Below are 24,895 nucleotides of genomic sequence, written 5' to 3' on the forward strand. Positions count from 1 at the left end.
TAGTTTGAGGAAAAGGAGTAAACCTTTTAGAACTGAGGTGAGGAGAAATTTCTTCACCCAGAGGGTGGTGAATGTGTGGAATTCACTACCACAATGTAGTTGAGGCCAAATGTTGTGTGATTTCAAGAGGAAATTAGATATAGCTCTTGGGGCTAAAGGGATCAAGGGATATGGTGGGGGTGGGGGTGGGGGGGGGGAATCGGGATATTGAATTTGATGATCGGCTATGATCAAAATGATTGGCGGAGCAGGCTCGAAGGGCCGAATGGCCTACTCCTGCTTCTAGTTTCTATGTTTCTAGACACTGCAACTGTCAGTGGGTGGGAAGTGGCGTCCCAAAAGGATCAGTCCAGGGATCACTGTTGTTCACTAGTTACATAAATGACAGGCTTGGGAATTGCAGACATAATTTCAAAATTTACTGATGGCATATCATTGGGGGTGGAGTTTTATGGTTAATATTGAGAAGGATTACGCCTAAAATATTGGTATTAATAATCGTGCAGAAGAGCACTTAATGGCAAATGAACTTTAATGTAGATAAGTGTGGGGTAATACATGTTGGTGGTAAGATTAAGGAGGCCAGACACTCCTTGGAAATAATTACCTAAATTGTATGGGGAAACAGAGGGATCTGCGGGTTCGGAAACACACATCATTAAAAGTGTAGTGCAGGTTAATAAGCTGCAGAAGAACTACAAAGCACTGATGTTTATTTCTGGAGGGATGGAACAGAATACCAGAACAATTATGTTAAACTTGTACAAGGCATGGTTTAAACTGCACTGTGGACTGTGATCTGCTCTGGCCTCTTCATTATAGAACAGATTTGGAGGCACTGGAAAAGATGCAAGAAAGATTTCCAATGATTAAATGGGAACTGAGAGGTTATACCCATCGGGAAAGATTGGACCAGGTGGGGCTCTTTTCTCCAGAAAAGAGAAGAATGTGAGAAGGTGTAAATGAACTATGCCAAAAATAAAATTAAAATTAAATAAAATTAAGAATGAGGGGAGATTTGATAGAGGTGTATAAAATTATGATGGGTTTAGATAGAGTGAATGCAAGCAGGCTTTTTCCACTGAGGCAAGGGGAGAAAATAACTAGAGGACATGGGTTAAGGGTGAGGGGGGAAAAGTTTAAAGGGAATATTAAGGGGGGCTTCTTCACACAGAGAGTGGTGGGAGTTTGGAATGAGCTGCCAGATGAGGTGGTGAATGCGGGCTCACTTTTAACATTTTAAGAAAAACTTGGACAGGTACATGGATGAGAGGGGTGAGGGATATTGTCCAGGTGCAGGTCAGTGGGACTAGGCAGAAAAATGGTTCGGCACAGGCAAGAAGGGCCAAAAGGCCTGTTTCTGAGCTGTAATGTTCTATGGTTCTAAATAATCTTACATTATGGGGGGGGGATTTTGCACGCTTGTTCGCCACAAAAGCAAATGGCGAGATGGGAGCAAAATCGCGTGAGAGGCAGGAAATAAAATTCTTGCCGGTGAGGTCTTGTTCCACGATTTTCGCCACCTCTCCTCGGTGACGTAATGAGGGAAGGAACCTCATTTCCATACATTATAATACATTCCCATCTAATTAAAGGCCTTCTTAGCTGGGGTGGCACAGTGGTTAGCACTGCTGCCTCACAGCGCCAGGGACCCGGGTTCAATTCTGGCCTCGCGCGACTGTCTATATGGAGTTTGCACATTCTCCCCATGTCTGTGTGGGTTTCCTCCGGGTGCTCCTGTTTCCTCCCACAGTCTAAAGATGTGCAGGTTAGATTGATTGGCCATGCTAAATTGACCCTAGTGTCAGGGGATTAGTAGGGTAAATATGTGGGGTTATGGGAATGGGGCCTGGGTGGGATTGTGGTCGGTGCAGACTCGATGGACCAAATGGCCTCCTTCTGCACTGTAGGGATTCTATGATTCTATTCTATAATTCCCCGCTCATTGAATATTGATACCTCGCTGACATGACGTCACATTGGTGAGGTTTGCAATAGTCATATAAGACTGGGAATCGATCGGGGGTGGGGGGGAACTTGCCGGGGGCGCCAAGGTAAGTATAGCCTTCCAGGGGTAGAGGGACATGCCCGCACAGATTGGCAATGCCCACCCAGCAGTGCCAACTTGGCAATACCAACCTGTGTCAGGGTGACATTGACGGGGCAGACCCCCAGGATCCCCATTATTGAGGTTCCCCTTATGTGTGGTGGGATGGGGGTGTGGGGGCAGGCCAATGGCTGTGAAGTGGGAGGGAGATGGCTGTGAGAAGGGGGGCGATATCTGTGAAGAGAGGGGCAATGGTTGTGAAGGGTGAGGGTGATGGTAGTGAGGGGCAAACAGTATCTAAAGGGATGGGGTGATGCCTGTGATGGTGGGGGCAATGGCTGTGAAGCAGGGAGGCAATGCCTTTGAGGGGGTAAAATGCCCACAATGCTGCCATGTTATTAGGGGGGGGAAGGAGGAGTGGGAGAGTGTCCCCCAATATACTGTGGTTTTGGTGAGGAAGAAAGAGAGTGAGTCTTAGGCCCAACCATTTTCAGCTGCTTCGTCAATGACCTTCCCTCTATCATAAAGTCAGAAGTGGGGATGTTTGTTGCTGATTGCACAATATTTAGTTCCATTTACAACTCCTCAGATAACGCAGCAAGTCCTGAACAACATTCAGAGTTGGGCTTATAGTTGGCATGTAATATTCGTTCTACACAAGTGCAAGTCAGTGACAGTCCCCAACAGGAGACAGCGTCTAACCATCTCCCTTTGACATTCAACAGCATTGCCATTGCTAAAATCCCCCATCCTAGATGTTACCATTAACCTCTACACCCTAGCTTTGACTGTAACACTACATTCTCCACTCTCTGTGGCACAGTGGTTAGCACTGTTGCCTCACAGCGCCAGGGACCCGGGTTCGATTTCCCAGTCTCGGGCCACTGTCTGTGTGGAGTGTGCATGTTCTCCCCGTGTCTGCGTGGGTTTCCTCCGGGTGCTCCAGCTTCCTCCCACAGTCCGAAGATGTGCGGTTAGGTGGGTTAGCCATGCTAAATTTGCTCCTTAGTGTCAGGGAGGCTAACTAGGGTAAATGTCTAGTGTTAGGGGGATAGGGCCTGGGTGCGATTGTGGTCAGTGCAGACTTGATGGACTGAATGGCCTCCTCCTGCATTGTAGGAGTCTATGATTCTATGATTTTCTTCTTTCCTTCTCAATGAACGGTATGCTTCATCTGTATAGTGCACAAGAAACAATACTTTTCACTACACTCTATTACATGTGACAATATCAAATCAAATCTATCTGGACCAGTAATGTCAATATTGTAGCTACAAGAGCAGGTAATGTTGGTAATTCTGCCGCACACCATGCATCTCCTGACTCCCCAAATTCTTTCTACCAATCACAAAGCACAAGTCAAATGCGATGGAATACTCTCCACATGTTTGGATGAATGCAGCTCCAACAACAGTCAAATGTGCTCAACATCATCCAGGACAAAGTAGTTCATTTTATTGGTACCCTCATCCAACACCTCTGCCATTGACACAAAGTGACAGCAGTGTACCATCTACAAGAAGCACTGCAAGCCTCCTTTGAAAGCACCTTCCAAATTCACAATCTCTACCACCTCGAGGAACAAAGACAGACGCAGGAGAACAACACCACCCACGCGTTGTCCACCCAGCCTCTCAGCATCCTGACTTGGAAATATATCGCCATGCCTTCACTGTCGCTGGGTCAAAATCCTGGAACTCCGTCTCTCTGAACAGCACTGTGATGCCACAACAATTTGGTTGGTATTAGCTCCGAGCTGCCGTCTGTTGAGACTTGCTGTGAACCTATTTGAATGGTGAAAGGAGAATCTTCATTATATTGAACGGCTGCTGCTCAGTAGTCACTGGGCTGAGTGAGAATGCAAGCCTTTCGAGAATTCACTGTTCTACTCTCAGCGGTAAACAATATTACTTTTTGTATCAAGAAGCTCCTTGAACATACAGTTGTGTTATTTATTGGTGCAAGTCACCCTCAGAATGCTGTGGAGATTGTTAAAAAATAAATCATTGATATATTTTCCTGCTAAAATGGTAAGCTATGTGATATATGGTTCAGATTGAGATGGGAGGTATCAGTGTCGTATGGATGTGAGTGTTTTGGAGCTCATTATGGAAGGAAATGGGTTAACCTCTAGGGGCCATAAATTTCCTCACCTTGAATCATAGAATCCTACATGCAGAAGGAGGCCATTCGACCCATCAAGTCTGCACCAACCCCAATCCCACCCAGGCCTTATCCCCATAACCCCACGTATTTACCTTGCTAATCCCCCTGACAAAGGGAAATTCAGCATGGCCAATCCACCTAACCTGCACATCTTTGGGAGGAAACCAGAGCACCCGGAGGAAACCCACGCAGACACAGGGAGAATGTGCAAACTCCACACAGACAGTCACCCAAGCTGGGAATCGAACACGAGTCCCTGGCACTGTGAGACAGCAGTGCTAACCGCTGTGCTACTGTGCCGCCCACGGTGGAGAGAGATTTAATAGGGGAAGCGATGGCCGAATGGTATTATTGCGAGACCAGTAATCCAGAAACTCAGCTAATGTTCTGGGGACCCGGGTTCGAATCCCGCCACGGTGGATGGTGGAGCTTGAATTTAATTTTAAAAATCTGGAATTAAGGATTTGCTGATGACCATGAAACTTTTGTCAATTGTTGGAAAAATCCATCTCGTTCACTTATACCCTTGAGGGAAGGAAATCTGCTACCCTTATCTGGTCTGACCTACATGTGACGATGTGGAGATGCCGGCGTTGGACTGGGGTAAACACAGTAAGAAGTCTCACAACACCAGATTAAAGTCCAACAGGTTTATTTGGTAGCAAAAGCCACTAGCTTTTGGAGCGCTGCTCCTTCATTAGGTAAGTAGGAGTTCGGTTCACAAACAGGGCATATAAAGACACAAACTCAATTTACACAATAATTATTTATTTTGTAATTATTTTGTACAAATTAATTGACAAATTATTGTGTAAATTGAGTTTGTGTCTTTATATGCCCTGTTTGTGAACCAAACTCCTACTTACCTGATGAAGGAGCAGCGCTCCGAAAGCTAGTGGCTTTTGCTACCAGATAAACCTGTTGGACTTTAACCTGGTGTTGTGAGACTTCTTACTACAGGTGACTCCAGAGCCACAACAGTGTGGTTGAGTCTCAACTACCCTCTGAAATGGTCTAGCAAGCCACTCAGTTGTATAAATCACCCAAGAAGGCAGCTCACCACCACCTTCTCAAGGGCAACTAGGGATGGACAATCAATGCTGGCCAGCCGGTGACACCCATGTCCCAGAAATGAATTAAAAAATATATATAATCCTCACATTGGCCAACGGTATTCACATCAACCTTGGCATAATTTTTCAGAAGACGATTGCATCTTACAGAACTTGGGTTCCCCTTAAGATGGTAGGGCTGTGCCCAACATTGGACAATTACAATCGAGGTACAACCCTGCTTTGTTCTATTGGATGGTGCCTGAAGAATGTTTCTGCATTGACTGAACTGGGTGTTGTAAGCTAATCCTTACAATAATCTGGCTCAGAGAGAAAAGGAACACTCTGGAGTGACTCAAAAAGGCAGCAGTCCAGCAAATGTGGGTGATAGAATGCCACTTCCCACAACCAGCGTCTGTGAGAAAATTCAACGCCTGAATGGTTACATTTCAAAGATTTGTACTGGCTGCTGCTGTTGGCAGCCTTGATGCGGAGATGCCGGCGTTGGACTGGGGTAAGCAAAGTAAGAAGTCTCACAACACCAGGTTAAAGTCCAACAGGTTTATTTGGCACTAGCTTTCGGAGTCTCAGGCTCCTTCATCACCTGATGGCAACCTACCAGAGATGGAGTTTTAGACAAATCTTCACGTTAACTTATTATCTACTAAAGTCAATTGGGATATGTTCCACAGAGAGATATGTAATCGTGGAAGTGGCAAATCCACTTGTAAAATACTAATAAACAAATAGCATGTGCCATTTGACTAAGACTAAAGTTCATTTGATATGTATTGCTGAGAAAAGAGTTTTGTCTTGTCAAAGCTTTTCATCTTGCACTCCTCAGGACAATCACATGAATGTCTTTATTTATTATCATCACAAGTAAGCTTATATTAACACTGCAATGAAGTTACTGTGAAAATCAGAGGAAACAACGACTTTGTACTGTGTGAGAAGAGGGTGCCGATTGGTCAGCAAGTGGACTCTGATTGATGGAGGCATTAACCATGGAGAATATACTAGTTAATGGTGACTGACAGTTAACTGCCACGCATTGTTTGAAAATTTAAACTAACAGATTGACTCTGGCCAAGGTATCGCCCAGAGGAATGAACCAGCAAATGGCTGCCACTTATTCCTGGGGTGGCCTAAGGTCCAAGCACAGGGCTGGAGCTTCGACGTTCACCCAGGCCCCATTGCTGCTCCTACTGGGCCCACAAAAAGAAAAAGTTACCATTTCTTGGGTCATTGTTTTGAGTGACCTGAAGTAGTCCTTTTCAATTATCCATAGCATCTTAAAATAATTAATTGTCCTGGATTTAACAGTGTACAACGAAATTTGTTGGAATGCACTTCGCCTTTTTAAAAATTTATTCTCATGATGTGGGCATCGCTTGCAATGCCAACATGTATTATTCGTCCTTAGTTGGCCTGAGAAGATGGTTGTGAGTTTCCATCTACAGCTCTGCAATTGGAGTAACTTGATACAACTTGTTAGACCAGCCATTAAGAGTCAATCATGTTTGCGTAGAACTGGAGTCACATACAGGCAGGTCAGGTCAGGTTAACCAGTTTCCTTCCCAAAAGGAGAGCAGTGGCTAGTTGAGTTTTTACCGCAACATATTCATGGCTAATTTTCCCTTTGTGTTTTTTAAAGCAGAATTGAAGTGGCGCGGTGGCACAGTGTTTAGCAACGCTGCCTCACAGCGCCAGGGACCCGGGTTCAATTCCGGCCTTGGGTGACTGTGTGGAGTTGGCACATTCTCCCCATGTCTGCGTGGGTTTCCTCCCATAGAACTACTGTTGGACTTTAACCTGGTGTTGTGAGACTTCTTACTGGGTTTCCTCCCAGGGACCAAAAATGTGCGGGTTAGGTGGATTGGCCATGCTAAATTGCCCCTTACTGTCAGACGGACTAGCAGGGTAAATACGTGGGGCTCTGGGGATAGGGCCTGGGTAGGATTGTTGCCGGTGCAGGCTCGATGGGCCAAATGGCCTCATTCAGCACTGTAGGGATTCAATGATTCTAATTAAGATTCTCACACTGCTACGGTGCAGGATTTGAACTGCTGTACTCTAGATTATTAGTTCAGTAACATAACCATTGCGCCATTAAACCCATGTATGGCACCCATGGCAGACATTGCATGTTTAAGTGTGTTGCTGTGTAACTAAAACATTCCAAGAAGTAGGGGAGAAATGGTCTTAATTCTACTTTGGCAGGATTGCATTGATGGACTCTTTATTTTTAACCCTCAATGTTCAGGTACATCATCCAGCAGGGACACAAGCTGGAAATTGGAGCACCGCGCCCCCCTGCCACCCTTACAAACGCAGTGTCCTGGAGATCAGAGGGCATCAAATACAGAAAGAATGAAGTGTTCATTGATCTGATCGAATCTGTCAATTTACTGGTGAGTAGTAATGACTGTAACAGCGACATCTTTTGATCCATAGAAACCATAGAAAAATTACAGCATGGAAGGAAGTCATTCGGTCCATCTTGTCCATGCCAGCTCGAGGATGCCCAGGTGCCCTTTCTATTCCTATCTTACTGTACCCGACCCATGGCCCTGTAGCTTACAGCACTTAAGGTGCAGATCCAGGTACTTTTTAAAAGAGTTTAGGGTCTCTGCCTCCACCACGAACTCAGGCAGCAAATTTCAGTCACCCACTATCCTCTACGCAAAAAACATTCTTCCTCATGTCCTCTCTACACTTTCTTCCACTTATCTTGAATCTAAGTCCCCTGGTTCTAGAATTCTTCGCCAAGGGAAACAATTTTATCCTGTCCACTCTATCTCTTCCCCTCATAATTTTGTACACCTCAATCAAGCCTTCTTTGTTCCAAGGAAAATAACCCCAAATTATTCAATCTCAGCTCCAAATTCCTGAGACCCACATGTTCATCCAGAAAGAACTCTTCAAATTTGGGGGGAAAAATGTCAAAACTTACTCCAACTTATAAATCAAAGAAAAAGTTGAATAAAGAAACTTCATTACTCCAAACTTGAGGCCTCACCCTGGACCACTCCAATCTTTCCACAATTCCCAACATGTTCTAATGTTCTGGTCAGCTCATCATCACATCATTCTGTCATTGGTTACATGGTTTACTGGGTCAGCTGACCCTTACAGCTTGTTACCATTGGTCACATTACAACAGATCCAATGTTATCACCGGTTACGTTTTAACACCACACTTATTCTGGCTGTCTCGCTCCAGATGAGTCTCTCCCACAGCCCATGCACATCCATCCCAACCTTTAGTGAGCATTGCACAGGAAGAGAAGAAGGGACATTAGCACAACCTGCAATGTTGAGGTAAACGGCATCCTTTTCTAATGAGGTTGTCATTTACATGTTCGGTTCTTTTGTGAAAAGGTCTCAAACAACAGTGCCACTGATTGTATGAATTAGATTTTAATTTCTTGATGGCTAACTTCAGGCTCTGATAGTAAGTGAAGCTCAAAGGGGTTATAAAACATTCATTCGGCTTTAGTTGGAGTAATGTGTCCAATCCTGGGCACCGCACTTTCGGAAGAATGTAAAAGAATTAGGGAAAATGAAAAAGAGAATTACAAGAATGATTCCAGGGCTTCAGTTATGTAATAGATTGGTAAAGCTGGTGTTGTGCTCCTTAGAGACGAGAAAGTTTGATAGAGATATTCAAAAACAAGAGGGGTCATTGAGTCATAGAGCCATACAGTGCAGAAAAGGCCCTTTGGCCCATGGAATCTGCACCGACAATATCTACCACTAAATGTGCACAAATCCCATTTTCCTGCACCTGTCCCATATCCTTGAATATTACGAGTGCTCATTCAAATATTTTTATAAAGAGTGTAAGGTTTCCGGCTTCAACTACCTTCCAAGGCAGTGCATTCCAGATTCCCACCACCCTCAAAGTGAAAAAAAATTCTCACATCCGCTCTGAGTCTCCTGCCCCTAAAGCTATGCCCCTGTGTGATTGACCCCTCAACCAACGAGAATGGCTGCTCACTTCTCACCCTGTCCAAAGCCCTCCTAATCTTATACACCTCAATCATGTCCCCCCCGCCCCACCCCCCCCCCCCCCTTAGCCTTCTGTGATGTAAAGGAGACAATCAAGCCTATCCAGTCTCTCCTAATAGCTGAAATGCTCCATCCCAGGCAACATCCTGGTGAACCTCCTCTGGACAGAGTAGATGAGAGGAAAGTGTTCCATTGGCAGAAGGGCTGAAGACCAGATAACATGAATGGGCAAAGGACCAATGTAGAAGCTATCTTACACATGGTGTGGTTAAAGTAAAGTTTATTTATTAGTCACAACTCAGCTTAAATTAACACAGCAATGAATTTACTGTGAAAATCCCCTAGTCGCCACACTCCGGCGCCTGTTCGGGTACACTGAAGGAGAATTTACCATGACCAGCACGTCTTTCGTACTGTGGAAGGAAGCCGGAGCACCCGGAGGAAACCCACGCAGATATGGGGAGAACGTGGAAACTCCGCATAGACAGTGACCCAAGCCGGGAATCGAACCCAGGTCCCTAGCGCTGTGAGGCAGCAGTGCCACCATGCCGCCCACGATCTGAGATGTACGGCCTATGAGCATGATGGGGGCAGATTCAATCGTGGCTTTCATAAGAGAATCGGATAAGCACCTGAGGACAAAAAAAATCGCAAGACAAAGGGGAAAGGGCAAGGAAGTGGGACTAGCTGGGTTACTCTTGCAGAGGGACAACCCAGACATGAAAGGCCGAATGGCCCCCTTCTGCCATGTAAGCAATCTCTGAGTCTGTAAATGTGTTCAGAAAAAGGGTGTTCTTTAAGCTGATATAAAGTCACAAATAAAAGTTGAACATTGGAGGGTTAAAGCATTTCTCCCAAACGTCAAAAATGAAAAACAGTTACAAACTAAATTAGATGTGTACGAGATTTGATTGAGGAATGTTGCAAACTCCAGCACGCTATAAATACCACATCTCGATCTGCGTAAAGATTGTTACTGTTTAAAGAGAAATGTGAAATTCCCGTGACCCACTGAAAGAATAAAGGCTCAAGGTGCCACACTTTAATCAAATGGCTTTTACTATACAAGAGTCAAACAAAGCAAACACTAACTAAACACCAACTTAAATTAGCGAATATAATTTACACTTAAAAAATAATAAACATGCTCACTTGTACTTTAAAACTGAACCTTTCCCTTTCCACTTTGGCCCGCACCCCAACACCCTACGTCATCCTATACCCCCTAGAAAGTCTGTGACAATTGATCACATGTTTGTAAGATCCTTCGCTTCCTGGGAACAAACCAAATTGCTACAGTTTTCATGAATTCACTTTGATTCTCCTTGGTATTCCTGCTGTTCCCCCGAGGTATGAACGTTCATGGGGTCCTTTCACCAGCCTTCATCTAAGCGACCCTCCACAGCTCATAAAACACTTCACTTTAGTTCAAGCGCGAGCGACACTGCATTCTGACTTCATGAAAATCATAGAAAATCTACAGTGCAGAAGGAGGCCAGTCGGCCCATCGAGTCTACACCAACCACAATCCCACCCAGAACATATCCCCGTCACCCCACATACCTACCCCGCTAATCCCTTTAACCTATACATCACAGGACACTAAGGGTTAATTTAGCATGGCCAATCAACCTAACCCGCACATCTTTGGACTGTGGGAGGAAACCGGAGGAAACCCACGCAGACACAGGGGGAATGTGTAAACTCCACGCAGACAGTGACTCAAACCTGGAATCGAACCCAGGTCCCTGGGGCTGTGAGGCAGCAGTGCTAACCACAGTGTCTCCAGCTCACAAAGACCCTTGATTTCTGGATAGCCCTTTAGCTTTTAGACAGCAGCTATTTTCAGCTCTGAGCACCCAGCCTCTTTCTCTGACTCCTGATCTGTGGGCTTACGCTCACCAAACTTGGGTGTATTTGGCTCCAACCCAAAACAAGAGATTCTGGAAAAATCCCGCAGACAATTTCTTAGAATTAGGACCAAAGCTCCACCCTGGATCACTGATCTCCAAGGCAACCGCAGTTAGTTCGATAGATGTTTACCTTAATTAACTTGTTAGCTTCAAAACCAACCTCTTTGACCTTGAGTCTGCATGAATAATTTCAACTCCTAATGACGTCAAGACAGTCCCTCTCAGACTCAATGCCCCACAGTTGCCCGGCGAAAGACTTGCCGTGTGGCTTTTAGCCTCTGAACGTTGATCTCTCAACTAATTACTTGAGGTATTCCAGCAATTTCTACAATGCAGAATTTTAATGACCTTGCCCGTACAAATACAATCTTCCCAAAATTAAAAGTTACATCTAAAATATTAAATTAATCATGAGCGAGGGAATACAAACAGTTGCAATTTCAGGCTCCATTTCTAGAAAGCACTTTGAGGCTGTAGAGATTCTCCAGGATGTTGCCAGGTAAGGGGAAACATCAACACAAAACATGTTGGTCCTGGAGTGGGAACAGGTCAGTAAGCTTTCTTGGGGGGGGCGGGTTCTCAACTGCCCCCCTCACAGAGCAGGGTGGGTTTAAGTGTGTGGGTGTGCACGATGATCCCAACTTTCTACATAGAAACTAGAAGCAGGAGTAGGCCATTCGGCCCTTCGACCCTGCTCTGCCATTCATCTTGATCATGGCTGATCTTCAAATTCAATATCCTGATCTTCCCCTTCCCCCCCTTTTCCTTTGATCCCTTTAGCCCCAAGAGCTAAATTTTTCTTGAAATCAGACAACGTTTTGGTCTCAACTACATTCTGTGGTAGTGAATCCCACACATTCACCACCCTCTGGGTGAAGAAATATCTCCTCACCTCAGTTCTAAAGGATTTACCCCCTCATCCTCAAACTATGACCCTCAGTTCTGGACTCTCCTACCATCGGGAACATTCTTTCTGAATCTGAACATTCTAGGGGCGGCACAGTGGTTTTAGCACTGCTGCCTCACAGCGCCAGGGGCCTAGGTTCAATTCCGGCCTCCGGTCACTGTCTGTGTGGAGTTTGCACATTCTCCCCGTGTCTGTGGGTTTCCTCCGAGTGCTCCAGTTTTTCCCAGTCCAAAGATGTGCGGGTTAAGTTGATTGGCCATGCTAAATTGACCCTAGTGTCAGGGGGATTAGCAGGGTAAATACATGGTGTTGCGGGGATAGGGCGTGGGTGGGAGTATGGTCAGTACAGACTCAATGGACCGAATGGCCTAATTCTGTACTATAGCGATAATATAAGAACAAAAGAACTAGGAGAGGGAGTAGGCCATCTGGCCTCTCGAGCCTGCTCCGCCATTCAGTAAGATCATGATTCTACCTGCTGATTAATACCTGCCTCATCACATTGTGTTTCCCCAGGTGAGTGCTAATGGCAGTGTCCTGAAAAGTGAGATCATTGGAAATGTAAAGCTGAAGGTCATCCTGTCAGGAATGCCAGAACTACGACTCGGACTTAATGATAAGGTTCTGTTCGAGATCTCTGGACGTAAGTAAACGTGGAGCAAGCAACAGTGAACCCATTTGTTTTAAGCTGAATTCCGCCAATAAAGGGGGGAACCAGCGATCGGGCCATAGGGGGGGGTCACATGGCCGGCATTGTGGGATCGCGGAACACTGGCCAGCAATCGGGAAGCCGGCAGTATGGGGCCACTGCACATGCGCTGATCTTGATGCTGACAGATCGGCGCATGCGCAGTGGCCCACTCAGCGCTATGCTGCCGGCCTTTCCAGCGGGAATTTTACTGAATTTTAACGTGATTCATGCTAGGGCTCTCTGCAGTGCACGGAATGTGGGAGATTCATTTTGAAACTCCCGCTGAAAGAACCAGCATGATTTACTACAGTTTTTATGTGAAATCAACACTTAGGGCCCGATTTTACCATTTTGATTCTAAGTGCTGAATCTGGGCGTAGTAGAGATCCGACCTCGAAACCCGCTTTCCAGCGCGCCCATACGCTTTCAGCCGGCTCCAGTCCGATCCGCGCTGTGGGCGGGTCTTAGCGCTGGCGGAATGATCGGAGCTCTGAACTGCGCATGCGCAGTTCGAAAAAAATCTGAAAAAGCGCTCCCGGGTCAGATCGCAGATCTGAGGAATAGAAATGATGCCTTGACTTAAAATCATACCCGCGAGTAAATTTCTCACTCAGAATGACAATTATTTGTTAGTTAAAAAATATAACCTGTTCCTGTGCAAGCCACTCAGAAGCAATAAACACAGCTGCATGTATTTAACTACATTTACAATTTGCATCACTCTTGCTGATCAGAAGTAACTGTTAATATTTCCATGATGCCACAAATCTGTGCTGTTAAACACAGATAATGAGTGGGTGCCGAAAGATTTCCATGGACTAGTCTGTCAGTCAGTGCTCCCACTGATCCATCCTGTACCAATATCTCTGTCCAGCTGCCTGGAAATCGTCGAGTCTCATCTGGAACAACTGAATTTGGTCAATAAATTATCTTTTTTGCTTTTGATGCTGAAATAAAAATCTCACCATTCACCGGACTCTGAAATGTCTTGCTGCACTTTACACTGGAGGCTGTCAGCTCTCTTCCAACTGGGTCCTATGTTGGCCACTTCAGTCATTACTGCAGTTGAAGAAAAGTTTATGGTGACTGTATATTTCATCTAAAAGAATGCTGGCTTTTCACACTGTGATATATGTGCGTTCAGTCTTTTGCGTTATGCCCCCGATTCCAGACATTAGATAACCGTCCCTTCTGAAGTTTTTGTTGAGAAGCAAGGTCACATGACCCAGGACACCTACCTTTTGGCCAGTTTAATAATACAAACCCCCCTGGGAGGCAGGCCCCCCTCGGCAGACCCCCCCCAACCAGAGATCCACCTGAGCCCCCCTCTTCCCCGCCCCCCCAACCAGAGATCCATCTGAGCTCCCCCCCCCTCCGGCGGACGCCAGCGGAACGGTGTGAAGCCCAGTCACTTTAGCCGTGGCTCCAAGTCTGTGGCCAGGAAGGTGCTGCAGGCTCTCGAAGGACTGAAGATGGTCGAGAAGGATGGTGGAGGGAGACCAGCGATCGAGGCAGGTTGGGGGTGTGGTCTGCCGAGGGGGGCCTGCCTCCCAGGGGGGTCTGATCCTGGGGGGGGGGGGGGGAGGGGGGTTGCTCTGCCGGGGGGGGGGGGGTCTGCCTCCAGGGGAGGGCGGTTGGTCTGCCAGGGTGGTTAGCAGGGGATGTCTGCCAGGGTGAGGGGGGTGGAGGGATTGCCACTGCTGGGGGGCGTGGGCTGGATATAGGGGCGCTCTGCGAAGGATGGTCGAGAAGGATGGTGGCTGCAGACTGACTTCACAAGGGCAGAGAGAGCTTCGGAGGTTCCCCTGCAGAATAGAAATCCGCTTCGGATTTTTATTTTGCAGGTCGCTTACAGCACGGATCCGGAACGGACCAGAAGAAGGTAAAATGGGATTTGGCGGTAGAGTTGGGCGCGCGGTTCATTAAATCGTTTTAAATGCATGCTAATGCATTTAAATCGTCGGGCCGCCTGATTCTGGCGCAGACCGGATTCGCGCCCGAATCGGGTGTCGGTAAAGTCACAATTTGCTCGGATTCGGGTGCAGATCGCGTTAAAGGCCCGACGCCTGAATTTACCACGATTTCGCGCCCGAAAGCGGGCACAGATTGTTGGTAAAATCGGACTTTTTTTTTGGGAGAATCCCACTCAAAGTTTTTAAGTTTATTTATTAGTGTCACAAGTAGGCTTACATTAACACTGCAATGAAGTTACTGTTAAAAACTCACGGCGCCTGTTCGGGTACACTGAGGGAGAATTTAGCATGACCAATGCACCTAACCAGCACGCCTTTTGGACTGTGGGAGGAAACCGGAGCACCCGGAGGAAACCCACGCAGACAGGGGGAGAACGTGCAAACTCCACACAGACAGTGACCCAAGCCAGGAATCGAACCCGGGTCCCTGGCGCTGTGAGGCGGCAGTGCTAACCACTGTGGAATGGAGGGTGGGACGAAATCCACACAGACATGGGGAGAAAATGCAAACTCCACACAGACAGTTACCTAAGGCCAGAATTGAACCCAGGTCCCTGGTATTGTGAGGCAGCAGTGCTAACCACTCTGCCACCGTGCGACCATGTGTCATGCTGTTTGTAATATTTACTGTTTGTAAATGTGACTAGAGTCACCTCCTAACAAACACAGGCATTGCATGGTGGTCCTTATTGATCAGGTGGAAAGACTTGCTGGAGGATTTTTACTTCAGACAACAATTTGAAAAATGTGGAAGTTCAAAGGACATATTGGAAACAACTTGTCCAAGAATTTTTCTTTCCTTATTCATTTGTGAGACATGGGTGTTGCCGGCTGGCTAGCTTTTATTGCCCATCCCTAGTTCCCCGAGGGCAGTTGAGAGTCAACCACATTGCTGTAGCTCTGGAGTCACATGTAAGCCAGACCAGATAAGGATGGCCGATTTCCTTCCCTAAAGCACATTAGTGAACCAGATGGGTTTTTCTGACCATCAACAGTGGTTCCAGGGCCTTCTGTAGATTCTTAATTCCAGATTTTTTTTTTATTGAATTCAAATTCCACCATCTGCTGTGGCAGGATTCGAACCCAGGTCCCCAGAACATTAGTTGAGTTTTAGGATTAATAGTCAAGCGATAATACCACTGGGCCATCGCTCCTACTGCTACTAAGGTTAGGTAGGCAGATGAGTAATGGGTTTTAATTATGGCCATTCTAGATGGCAAAATATCAAAACACTACAATGGGTGGGATTCTGATCTGGGGTGATTGGAGTTTTGTGTAGTCTTCATCTCCTTTATCTCGGTTTCTTCTATCTGTACTGGTGACATTTCAACTGAAAATACTTGTGTCTCTCTCCTCGTGACTGAGACGGTCTTGCTTTGTTGTATAGACTCTGCTCCAGATAGTGATAATGTGCAAGCAGCAGATGTGAAAAATCTCTGCATATTGCTGTGCGAAATCTTGGAGGTTGCCTTCAGTAATCTCTCAGGATTAAGCCCAGCCACTCAGTCCCATCACATCAGGCTAGTCTTTGAATTCGTTTGTATAAGTCACAAATCACTATAGCAAAAAAAAAGTATATACAGTTAAATCTGTTTCTCTGCCCATAGACGCTGCCAGACCTGTTGAGTTTCATAGAATCCCTTCAGTGCAGAAGGAGACCATTCAGCCCATTGGGTCACTCTCCGACAGAGCATCTGACCCAGGCCCATCACCCCCATCCTGTCCCGTAACCCCACTAATCCTCCTAACCTACACATCTTGGGATACTAAGGTGCAATTTAGTATGGCCTATCCACCTAACCTGCACATCTTTGGAGTGTGGGAGGAAACCGGAGCACCTGGTGGAAATCCATGCAGACATGGGGAGAACTTGCAAACTCCACACTGACAGTCACCTATGGCCGGATTTGAACCTGAGTCCCTGGCTCTGCGAGTCAGTAGTGCTAACCACCATGCTACCCCATTTTGTCCAGCACAGTGAGTTAATAGGTTGTGATGAACAAAGCATCGTAGCTGTGAGGGACAGCTCGGTGGATAGGATATTGGTATGTAGATAGGCTGGAAAATTGGGCGGGGATCCTGGATTCAGGATTCAATCCTGGACCGGGGAGCGGCGCGGGCTTGGAAGGCCGAAGGGCCTGTTCCTGTGCTGTATTGTTCTTTGTTCTTTGTTTTTCACAGCTCCAGTTCCGCAGTCCTTTGCTTTTATCTCACTGTGTATTGGGGCGTGCTGCATTGTACAGTACTGACATTCCACTGCTTATTTGCTTTAGCTATCAGCTTAAATTTATCAGTCGCTCTGGTGCCACCATCTCCACTGGCTCTCACAACTCTGCAGCAATCCCATAGTAAACTATGCCAAGTGATTCTCTAAAGCAGGCCACCAAGAAATGCAATAATAAGAATTGGCTTAAGGAATTCAGCAGGTTTATTTTCGAAATACCATCAGCGACTCTGGGTATGCATGCCAAAAGCCAACACCTCTTAGCCCAATATTGGATGTGGATCGAAGGCTACACAACAAGATTTTGGAAGGCACAGTGGTTAGCACTGCTGCCTCACAGCGCCAGGGACCCAGGTTCGATTCCTGGCTTGGGTCACTGTCTATGTGGAGTTTGCACATTCTCCCTGTGTCTGCGTGGGTTTCCTCTGGGTGCTCCAGTTTCCTCCCACAGTTCAAAGATGTGTGGGTTAGGTGCATTGGCCCATGCTAAATTGACCCTTAGTGTCAGGGGGACCAGCTAGGGTAAATGCATGGGGTTGTGGGATAGGGCCTGGGTGGGATTGTGGTCGGTGCAGACTCGATGGGCCGAATGTCCTCCTCCTGCACCGCAGAGATTCTATGAAAATTTTTTTTGACATGTTGGATCCATGTCGCTGCTTTTAGCGGGATCAGGAAAAGCTGGGAGAGGGAAGTTTTGACTGATCACTGAACATCCTTTGCTGCCTTCCTTACACTATTAATGACTCTCACCCTCACCTTTGGAATTTGTAACCCTCAAAATCACTTTGCCTTGTAAAGGCTTCACCTCAGCTACACTTTTAACTGTCCGTCTGTTTTGTTTCACACAAGGGGACAAGACTAAATCTGTGGAACTAGAGGATGTCAAGTTTCACCAGTGTGTGCGCCTGTCTCGTTTTGAAAATGATAGAACTATTTCCTTCATCCCCCCAGACGGAGAGTTTGAACTCATGTCTTACCGCCTGTACACTCAGGTATGTTTTATGTTCACAAGCCGAGCTGGTAAATGTAAACTCGTGTCTGTGACTTGTTCACATGTAGCACAGATAAATGTAGACTCATTCCCATGACTCACTGGTACCTCGTGCACGGCGATTCATTTCAGTGCTTTTTAATAGGTGTAGAACCAGTTTTAGTTACAATATTTTGACAAGAGTTTGCTGAGGCATTTTAAAACAAAATAACACATGTAGAGCAGAGAAGAATCAAGGCTGCAGAGTTATAGTTTTTGATGCGAATAATAGAGTCAGAAAGCCATAGAGGTTTACAGCATGGAAACAGGCCCTTCGGCCCAACTTGTCCATGACGCCCAGTTTTTACCACTAAGCTAGTCCCAATTGCCCGCATTTGGCCCATATCCCTCTATACCCATCTTACCCATGTAACTGTCTAAATGTTTTTTAAAAGACAAAATTGTACCCGACCCTACTACTGCCTCTGGCAGCTTGTTCCAGATACTCACCACCCCCTGAGTGAAAAAATTGTGCCTCTGGACCTTTTGTATCTTTCTCCTCCCACCTTAAACCTATACCCTCTATTTTTAGACTCCCCTATCTTTGGGAAGATATCTTGAATCAGTCATACTGCCAATGAAGTGGTGCTGGTACAATCTGAGACCAAAAGAGTTCTGCTGACCAAGATCAGGAAGAGAATGTTCAGCACCATTCTCCACTCCTCAGATACTGAGCTAGTCATGTCCAAATGCAGCAAGACCTGCACAATATCTAGGCTTGGGCTGACAAATGACAAGTAATATTCACGCCACACAAGTGCCAGGCATTGACTATCTCCAACAAAACAGAATCTAATTATCGCCTCTTCACATTCAATGGCATTACCATTACTGAGTCTGCCACTATCAGCATCCAGGGGCTCACCATCGACCAGAAGTTGAACAGGACTAGCCATATAAATACTATGGCTACAAAAACAGGTCACAGTGCTAGGAATGCTGTGATGAGTAACTCACCTCCTGACTCCCTTAAGCCAGTCCATTATCTGCAAGACACAAGTCAGGAGTGTAATAGAATACTCTCCACTTGCCTGGATGAGTGCAGTTCCAACAACACTCAAGAAGCCTGACACCATCCAGGACAAAAGCAAATTACTGTGGATGCTGGAACCTGAAACTAAAAGAGAAAATGCTGGAAAATCTCACCAAAGGGTCATCTGGACTCGAAACGTCAGCTCTTCTCTCTCCTTACAGATACTGTAAGAAGTTTAACAACACCAGGTTAAAGTCCAACAGGTTTATTTGGTAGCAAAAGCCACACAAGCTTTCGAGGCTCTGAGCCCCTTCTTCAGGTGAGTGGGAATTCTGTTCACAAACAGAACTTATAAGACACAGACTCAATTTACATGAATAATGGTTGGAATGCGAATACTTACAACTAATCCAGTCTTTAAGAAACAAAACAATGGGAGTGGAGAGAGCATCAAGACAGGCTAAAAAGATGTGTATTGTCTCCAGACAAGACAGCCAGTGAAACTCTGCAGGTCCACGCAACTGTGGGAGTTACAAATAGTGTGACATAAATTCTGATTCTAGGATCGCATGATAAAGACTCAGGAGGAAAAAAGCAGAAATATTTATGTGAAATAGTGTGACATAAACCCAATATCCCGGTTGAGGCCGTCCTTGTGTGTGCGGAACCTGGCTATCAGTTTCTGCTCCGCGACTCTGCGCTGTCGTGTGTCGCGAAGGCCGCCTTGGAGAACGCTTACCCGAATATCAGAGGCCGAATGCCCGTGACCGCTGAAGTGCTCCCCAACAGGAAGAGAACAGTCTTGCCTGGTGATTGTCGAGCGGTGTTCATTCATCCGTTGTCGCAGCGTCTGCATAGTTTCCCCAATGTACCATGCCTCGGGAATGTACCCGCTCGACAATCACCAGGCAAGACTGTTCTCTTCCTGTTGGGGAGCACTTCAGCGGTCACGGGCATTCGGCCTCTGATATTCGGGTAAGCGTTCTCCAAGGCGGCCTTCGCGACACACGACAGCGCAGAGTCGCGGAGCAGAAACTGATAGCCAGGTTCCGCACACACAAGGACGGCCTCAACCGGGATATTGGGTTTATGTCACACTATTTCACATAAATATTTCTGCTTTTTTCCTCCTGAGTCTTTATCATGCGATCCTAGAATCAGAATTTATGTCACACTATTTGTAACTCCCACAGTTGCGTGGACCTGCAGAGTTTCACTGGCTGTCTTGTCTGGAGACAATACACATCTTTTTAGCCTGTCTTGATGCTCTCTCCACTCCCATTGTTTTGTTTCTTAAAGACTGGATTAGTTGTAAGTATTCGCATTCCAACCATTATTCATGTAAATTGAGTCTGTGTCTTATAAGTTCTGTTTGTGAACAGAATTCCCACTCACCTGAAGAAGGGGCTCAGAGCCTCGAAAGCTTGTGTGGCTTTTGCTACCAAATAAACCTGTTGGACTTTAACCTGGTGTTGTTAAACTTCTTACTGTGTTTACCCCAGTCCAACGCCGGCATCTCCACATCATGACTTACAGATACTGCCAGGCCTGCTGAGATTTTCTAGCATTTTCTCTTTTGGTTACCATCCAGGACAAAGCAGCCCACTTGATTGGCACTCCTTGCACAAACATTCACTCGCTCCACAACAAACAAATAGTGGCAGCAGAGTGTACCATATACAAGATGCACTGCAGGAACTCACTAAGGCTCCTTAGGCAGCACCTTCCAAACCCACAACCACTACCATCTAGAAGGACAAGAGCAACAGATACCTGGGAGCACCACCACCTGGAGGTTCCCCTCATAATAAAATCCTGACTTGGAAATGTATTGCGCCTCTTCACTATCATTAGGTCAAAATCCTGGAACTCCCTCCCTAACAGCACTATGGGTGCACCTAAACCTCTAGGACTGCAGTGGTTCATGATTAAATAAAAGTTGGAATTCCTTGGACACGAATAAATTAAAATTTAGAAAGTCTGATGGGAAAGATCAATAGTAAAGAGTTCAAGGTCGACATAGAATGATCTTTCTAAAAAGCCTCGCAAACTGGATGAATGTACCACCAATGAAGATGACACGGTGGCACAGTGGTTAGCACTGCTGCCTCACAGCGCCAGGTACCCGGGCTCGATTCCCGGCTTGGGTCACTGTCTGCGTGGAGTTTGCACGTTCTCCCCGTGTCTTCGTGGCTTTCCTCCGGGTGCTCCGGTTTCCTCCCACAGTCCAAAGATGTGTGGGTTAGGTTGATTGGCCATGCTAAATTGCCCCTGGTTTTGGGGGGATTGGCAGCCTAAATATGTGGGGTTACCAGGATAGGGTGGGATTGTTGTCGGTGCAGACTCAATAGGCCAAAAGGCCTCCTTTTGCATGGTAGAGATTCTATGATGATCCAGGTCTCCAGAGCAAGATTAAAAAGAGGTTCATTGCTGCCGACACCCTCTTAGGGTGGGATACCTGAAGAGAGAGGAAAATAGTGTTTTGCTACCTAGTATGAAGGAAATTTGGACTTCATATAGTAATTCAAAGAAGTTACAAATTAATAATTAGAAATTACAAATTAGCATCCTCTTTTGCCCTTCTGAGAAAGAGCAGATCCTATTTGGCTGTTGTCTTAAATCTTACTTAGCATTAAATAACAGGCTGTTGCCTAACAAACATATATATATATAGGTAGGATACTATATATATACATATAGAAGCACACACTGGTCTGGAGTTAGTACTGGCCAGTTATTTCATTAGAAATTCTATGAGATGCTTGTACGAGAAATTAACTCTACAAAGATAGTCAAAATATGCTGAGGTTCATTCCATTTCTTTGTTAACGGTATCATTAAAAGTCAGTGATCCATTGGCTCATTTCTGTCGCTGTAACGCATCACATGCACACTAACTGATACAAGACATTATTTCTCAGGTAAAGCCCTTGATCTGGATTGAGTCGGTGATTGAGAAATATTCACACAGTCGAGTGGAAATTATGGTAAAGGTGAGACTGATAACTGAGACTGCCATCCAAATATTTTAATCCACATTTCCCAAAGCCTCCCTATGAGTGCTTCTACCTTCCAACCCAGAGGGTTCTGCTGGCCCTGAACATGTAGGCCCCTCTATCATGGAGACTAACCTTGTTTTCCTAGTTGCCTAACCTCTATTTGCCTTCACTCTATTTTCTATTGTCTCTCCCATGTTCTTTCTTCCAAAATGCATCACCTCACACTTCTCCGCACTGAACTTCATCTGCCACCTATCTGCCCACTCCACCAACTTGTCTATGTCCTTTTGAAATTCTACACTGTCCTCTTCACACTTTACTTCTAAAGTATTGTGTCATCCGCAAACTTTGAAATTGTCTCCTGCACATCAAGATCTTGATCATTAATAATTATTAGGAAAAGCAAGAGTCCTAATACCAAACCCTGGGGAACACCATTCCAAAATTTCCTCCAGCCCGAAAAATATCCATTGACCATTACTCTCTGTTTCCTATTATTCAGCCAATTTTGTATCCGCATTGCTACTGTCCCTTTTATTCCATAAGCCATTACAATTTCTCCTTTTAAAATCCATGTTGGCTCTTCCTAATCAACCCACATGTGACTACTAATTCTATCCCGAATAATAGTTTCTAGAACCTTGCCCACACTGATGTTCAACTGACTGCTCTGTAATTGTTGGGCCTATTTTTACAACCTTTTTTGAACAAGGGTGTAAATTCGCAATTCTTCAGTCCTCTGAAGTTAACTGTGGCAATAGTTGACAAGAGGAAAATGCAGGTTTCCAAGAAGGGCGCCAAGAAAGCGCAAAAATAAGCTGCCAGCGAAGGGCGGCAAGAAGAGGAAAAGATCCAGGAAGGAGGGTTACCCATTCCATCTACATCTATAAAGTGATGAAGCAGGTTCACCCTGGCACCAGCATCTCCTGCAAGACCATGAGCATTATGAATTTATTTGAGGAGGATATTCTCGAGAGCGTTGTGGGTGAGGTTTCCCGCCTGGCCCATTACAACAAGCACAGCACCATCAGCTCCCGGGAGATCCAGACCCGCCATGCGCCTGCTGATGCCTGGGGAACTGGTCAAGCATGCCATGTCAAGGCACTGACCAAGTACACCAGCTCCAAGTAAAACTCCCCTGAAGAAGATTGAAAGATTATGGCCAGCATCCCTGCCATTTCCAATCTCACTTCCTTTAATATCTTTGGATGCATCTCATCTAGTCCTGATCCCTTGTCAACTTTCAGTACCGATAGTCTATTCAACATTTCCTCCTTATCAATTTTGAACTCCTCCAGGGACAGAATTTCCTAGTCTGTCACTGTGTCCAGGGTGGCATCTACTTCCTTGATAAAGACGGATGCAAGATATTCATTTAATACCTCAGCCAGACCCTCAGCCTCCATGTATAAATTCTCTTTTAGGTCCCTAATCGGCCCTACTCCTTTTACCACCTTTTTACTATTTAAATGCCTATATCAATACTTTGGGATTCCCCTTTATGTTGGCTGCCAATATTTTCTTGTAATTCCTCTTCACTTCTCTTTTCATGCAACTGTTTAATTGCATCTTTGAAGAAAAGTAGCACCATTGAAGAGTTAAGGTGCTGCCCTAAGGCAGTTAATTTAACATCATTTTTCAAATTTAAAACAACAGATCAAGGCACAACTTTTCAAAGGTTTATCAGTGCTGTAGAATGACTTGCACCATAAGGTCAGAAGTGGGGGTGTTCACTGATGGTTGCACAATGCTCACTACCATTCACAACTCCTCAGATAATGATGCAGTCTGTGCCCATATGCAGCACAATCTGGACAATAGTCAGACATGAGCTGCTAAGTGTCAATGACGTTCATGCTAAACAAGTGCTAGGCGATGGCTATCCCCAACAAGAGAGAAATTAACCACCACCTCTTGACATTCAATAGCATTACCATGGCTGAGTTCCCCACTATTAACATCTTAGAGAGTGACATTGACTAGAAACGGAACTGGACTAGCCATATAAATACTGTGGCTACAAGAACAGGTCAGAGGCTGGGAATTCTGTGGTTACTATCCCCTGACTCCCAAGGCTTGTCCACCATCTGAGGCAGTCAGGAGTGTAATGGAACACTCTACACTTAAATGGATATGGTGGTTGGATGGATGTCTCAGATTCAAATATGACATTAAGGTTGGAAAGAATTTGGGTCGGCCTCAGATGGTGGAATGGAATTGGTGACTAGGGAATGGAGTTTATAGCAGGGATAAAAAGGCCAGAATTTTACAACCCCTCCCAAGGCGGGTTTACTCATGCTGGAGGCTGTTCACCATTCCAGTCCCACCAATGTCTGTGGCATTTTGCATGACTCACCCATCCAGCCACAAGAGAATCCATGGCGGGGGTCGACTTCGGCAAGACCGGCACATCCCGCTGGCGGGAAGGGCCGAAAATCCCGCTCAATGGTTTTCCCAATATTTAGTTGGAGGAAATTTCTAATTATCTAGTACTGGAAATCTGACAAGCAACCTGACAATGAGAGACGCTGGAGGGGCTGGGGGAATGGAAGTGGTGGTGAGGCAGACTGAGTGTCTTCAGTGTACGTGTGGAAAATGAGGGTGTGTTTTTGGATGATGTCACTGAAGAGCAGCATGTAGATGGGAAATAGGAGGGAGTCAAAGAGAGATCCTTGTGGGACACCAGGTCCACAGTTCCCTAAAAGTGGCAACACAGGTGGCCAAAGTGATTAAGAAGACATATGGTATGCTTGCCTTCATCAGCTGGGGCATTGAGTACAAGAGTTGGCAAATCATGTTGCAGCTATATAAAACCTTGGTTAGGCCGCGTTTGGAGTATTGCGTGCAGTTCTGGTCACCACAGGACCGGAAGGACGTGGAAGCTTTGGAGAGAGTGCAAAGAAGAT

The 24,895-nt window shown here is 45.8% G+C and overlaps 1 protein-coding gene across 2 annotated transcripts in view; it reads left to right on the forward strand.

Moving 5' to 3' along the window:
• The window catches only part of ap1m3 (adaptor related protein complex 1 subunit mu 3), a 68,664-nt gene that overhangs the window by 35,562 nt on the left and 8,207 nt on the right, over positions 1-24,895 (forward strand). Inside the window, exons 5-8 of one of the 2 annotated variants that reach the window (XM_078218799.1) lie at positions 7,532-7,679; positions 12,616-12,742; positions 17,837-17,979; positions 21,912-21,983. In XM_078218799.1, coding sequence (XP_078074925.1) covers positions 7,532-7,679; positions 12,616-12,742; positions 17,837-17,979; positions 21,912-21,983 — 490 coding nt within the window. The remainder of the gene's footprint in view (positions 1-7,531; positions 7,680-12,615; positions 12,743-17,836; positions 17,980-21,911; positions 21,984-24,895) is intronic. The other variant, XM_078218798.1, reaches the window with a different exon arrangement.

This window comes from Mustelus asterias, chromosome 8, assembly GCF_964213995.1.
Source record: "Mustelus asterias chromosome 8, sMusAst1.hap1.1, whole genome shotgun sequence".
In the NCBI taxonomy this organism is placed as follows: Eukaryota; Metazoa; Chordata; class Chondrichthyes; order Carcharhiniformes; family Triakidae; genus Mustelus; species Mustelus asterias.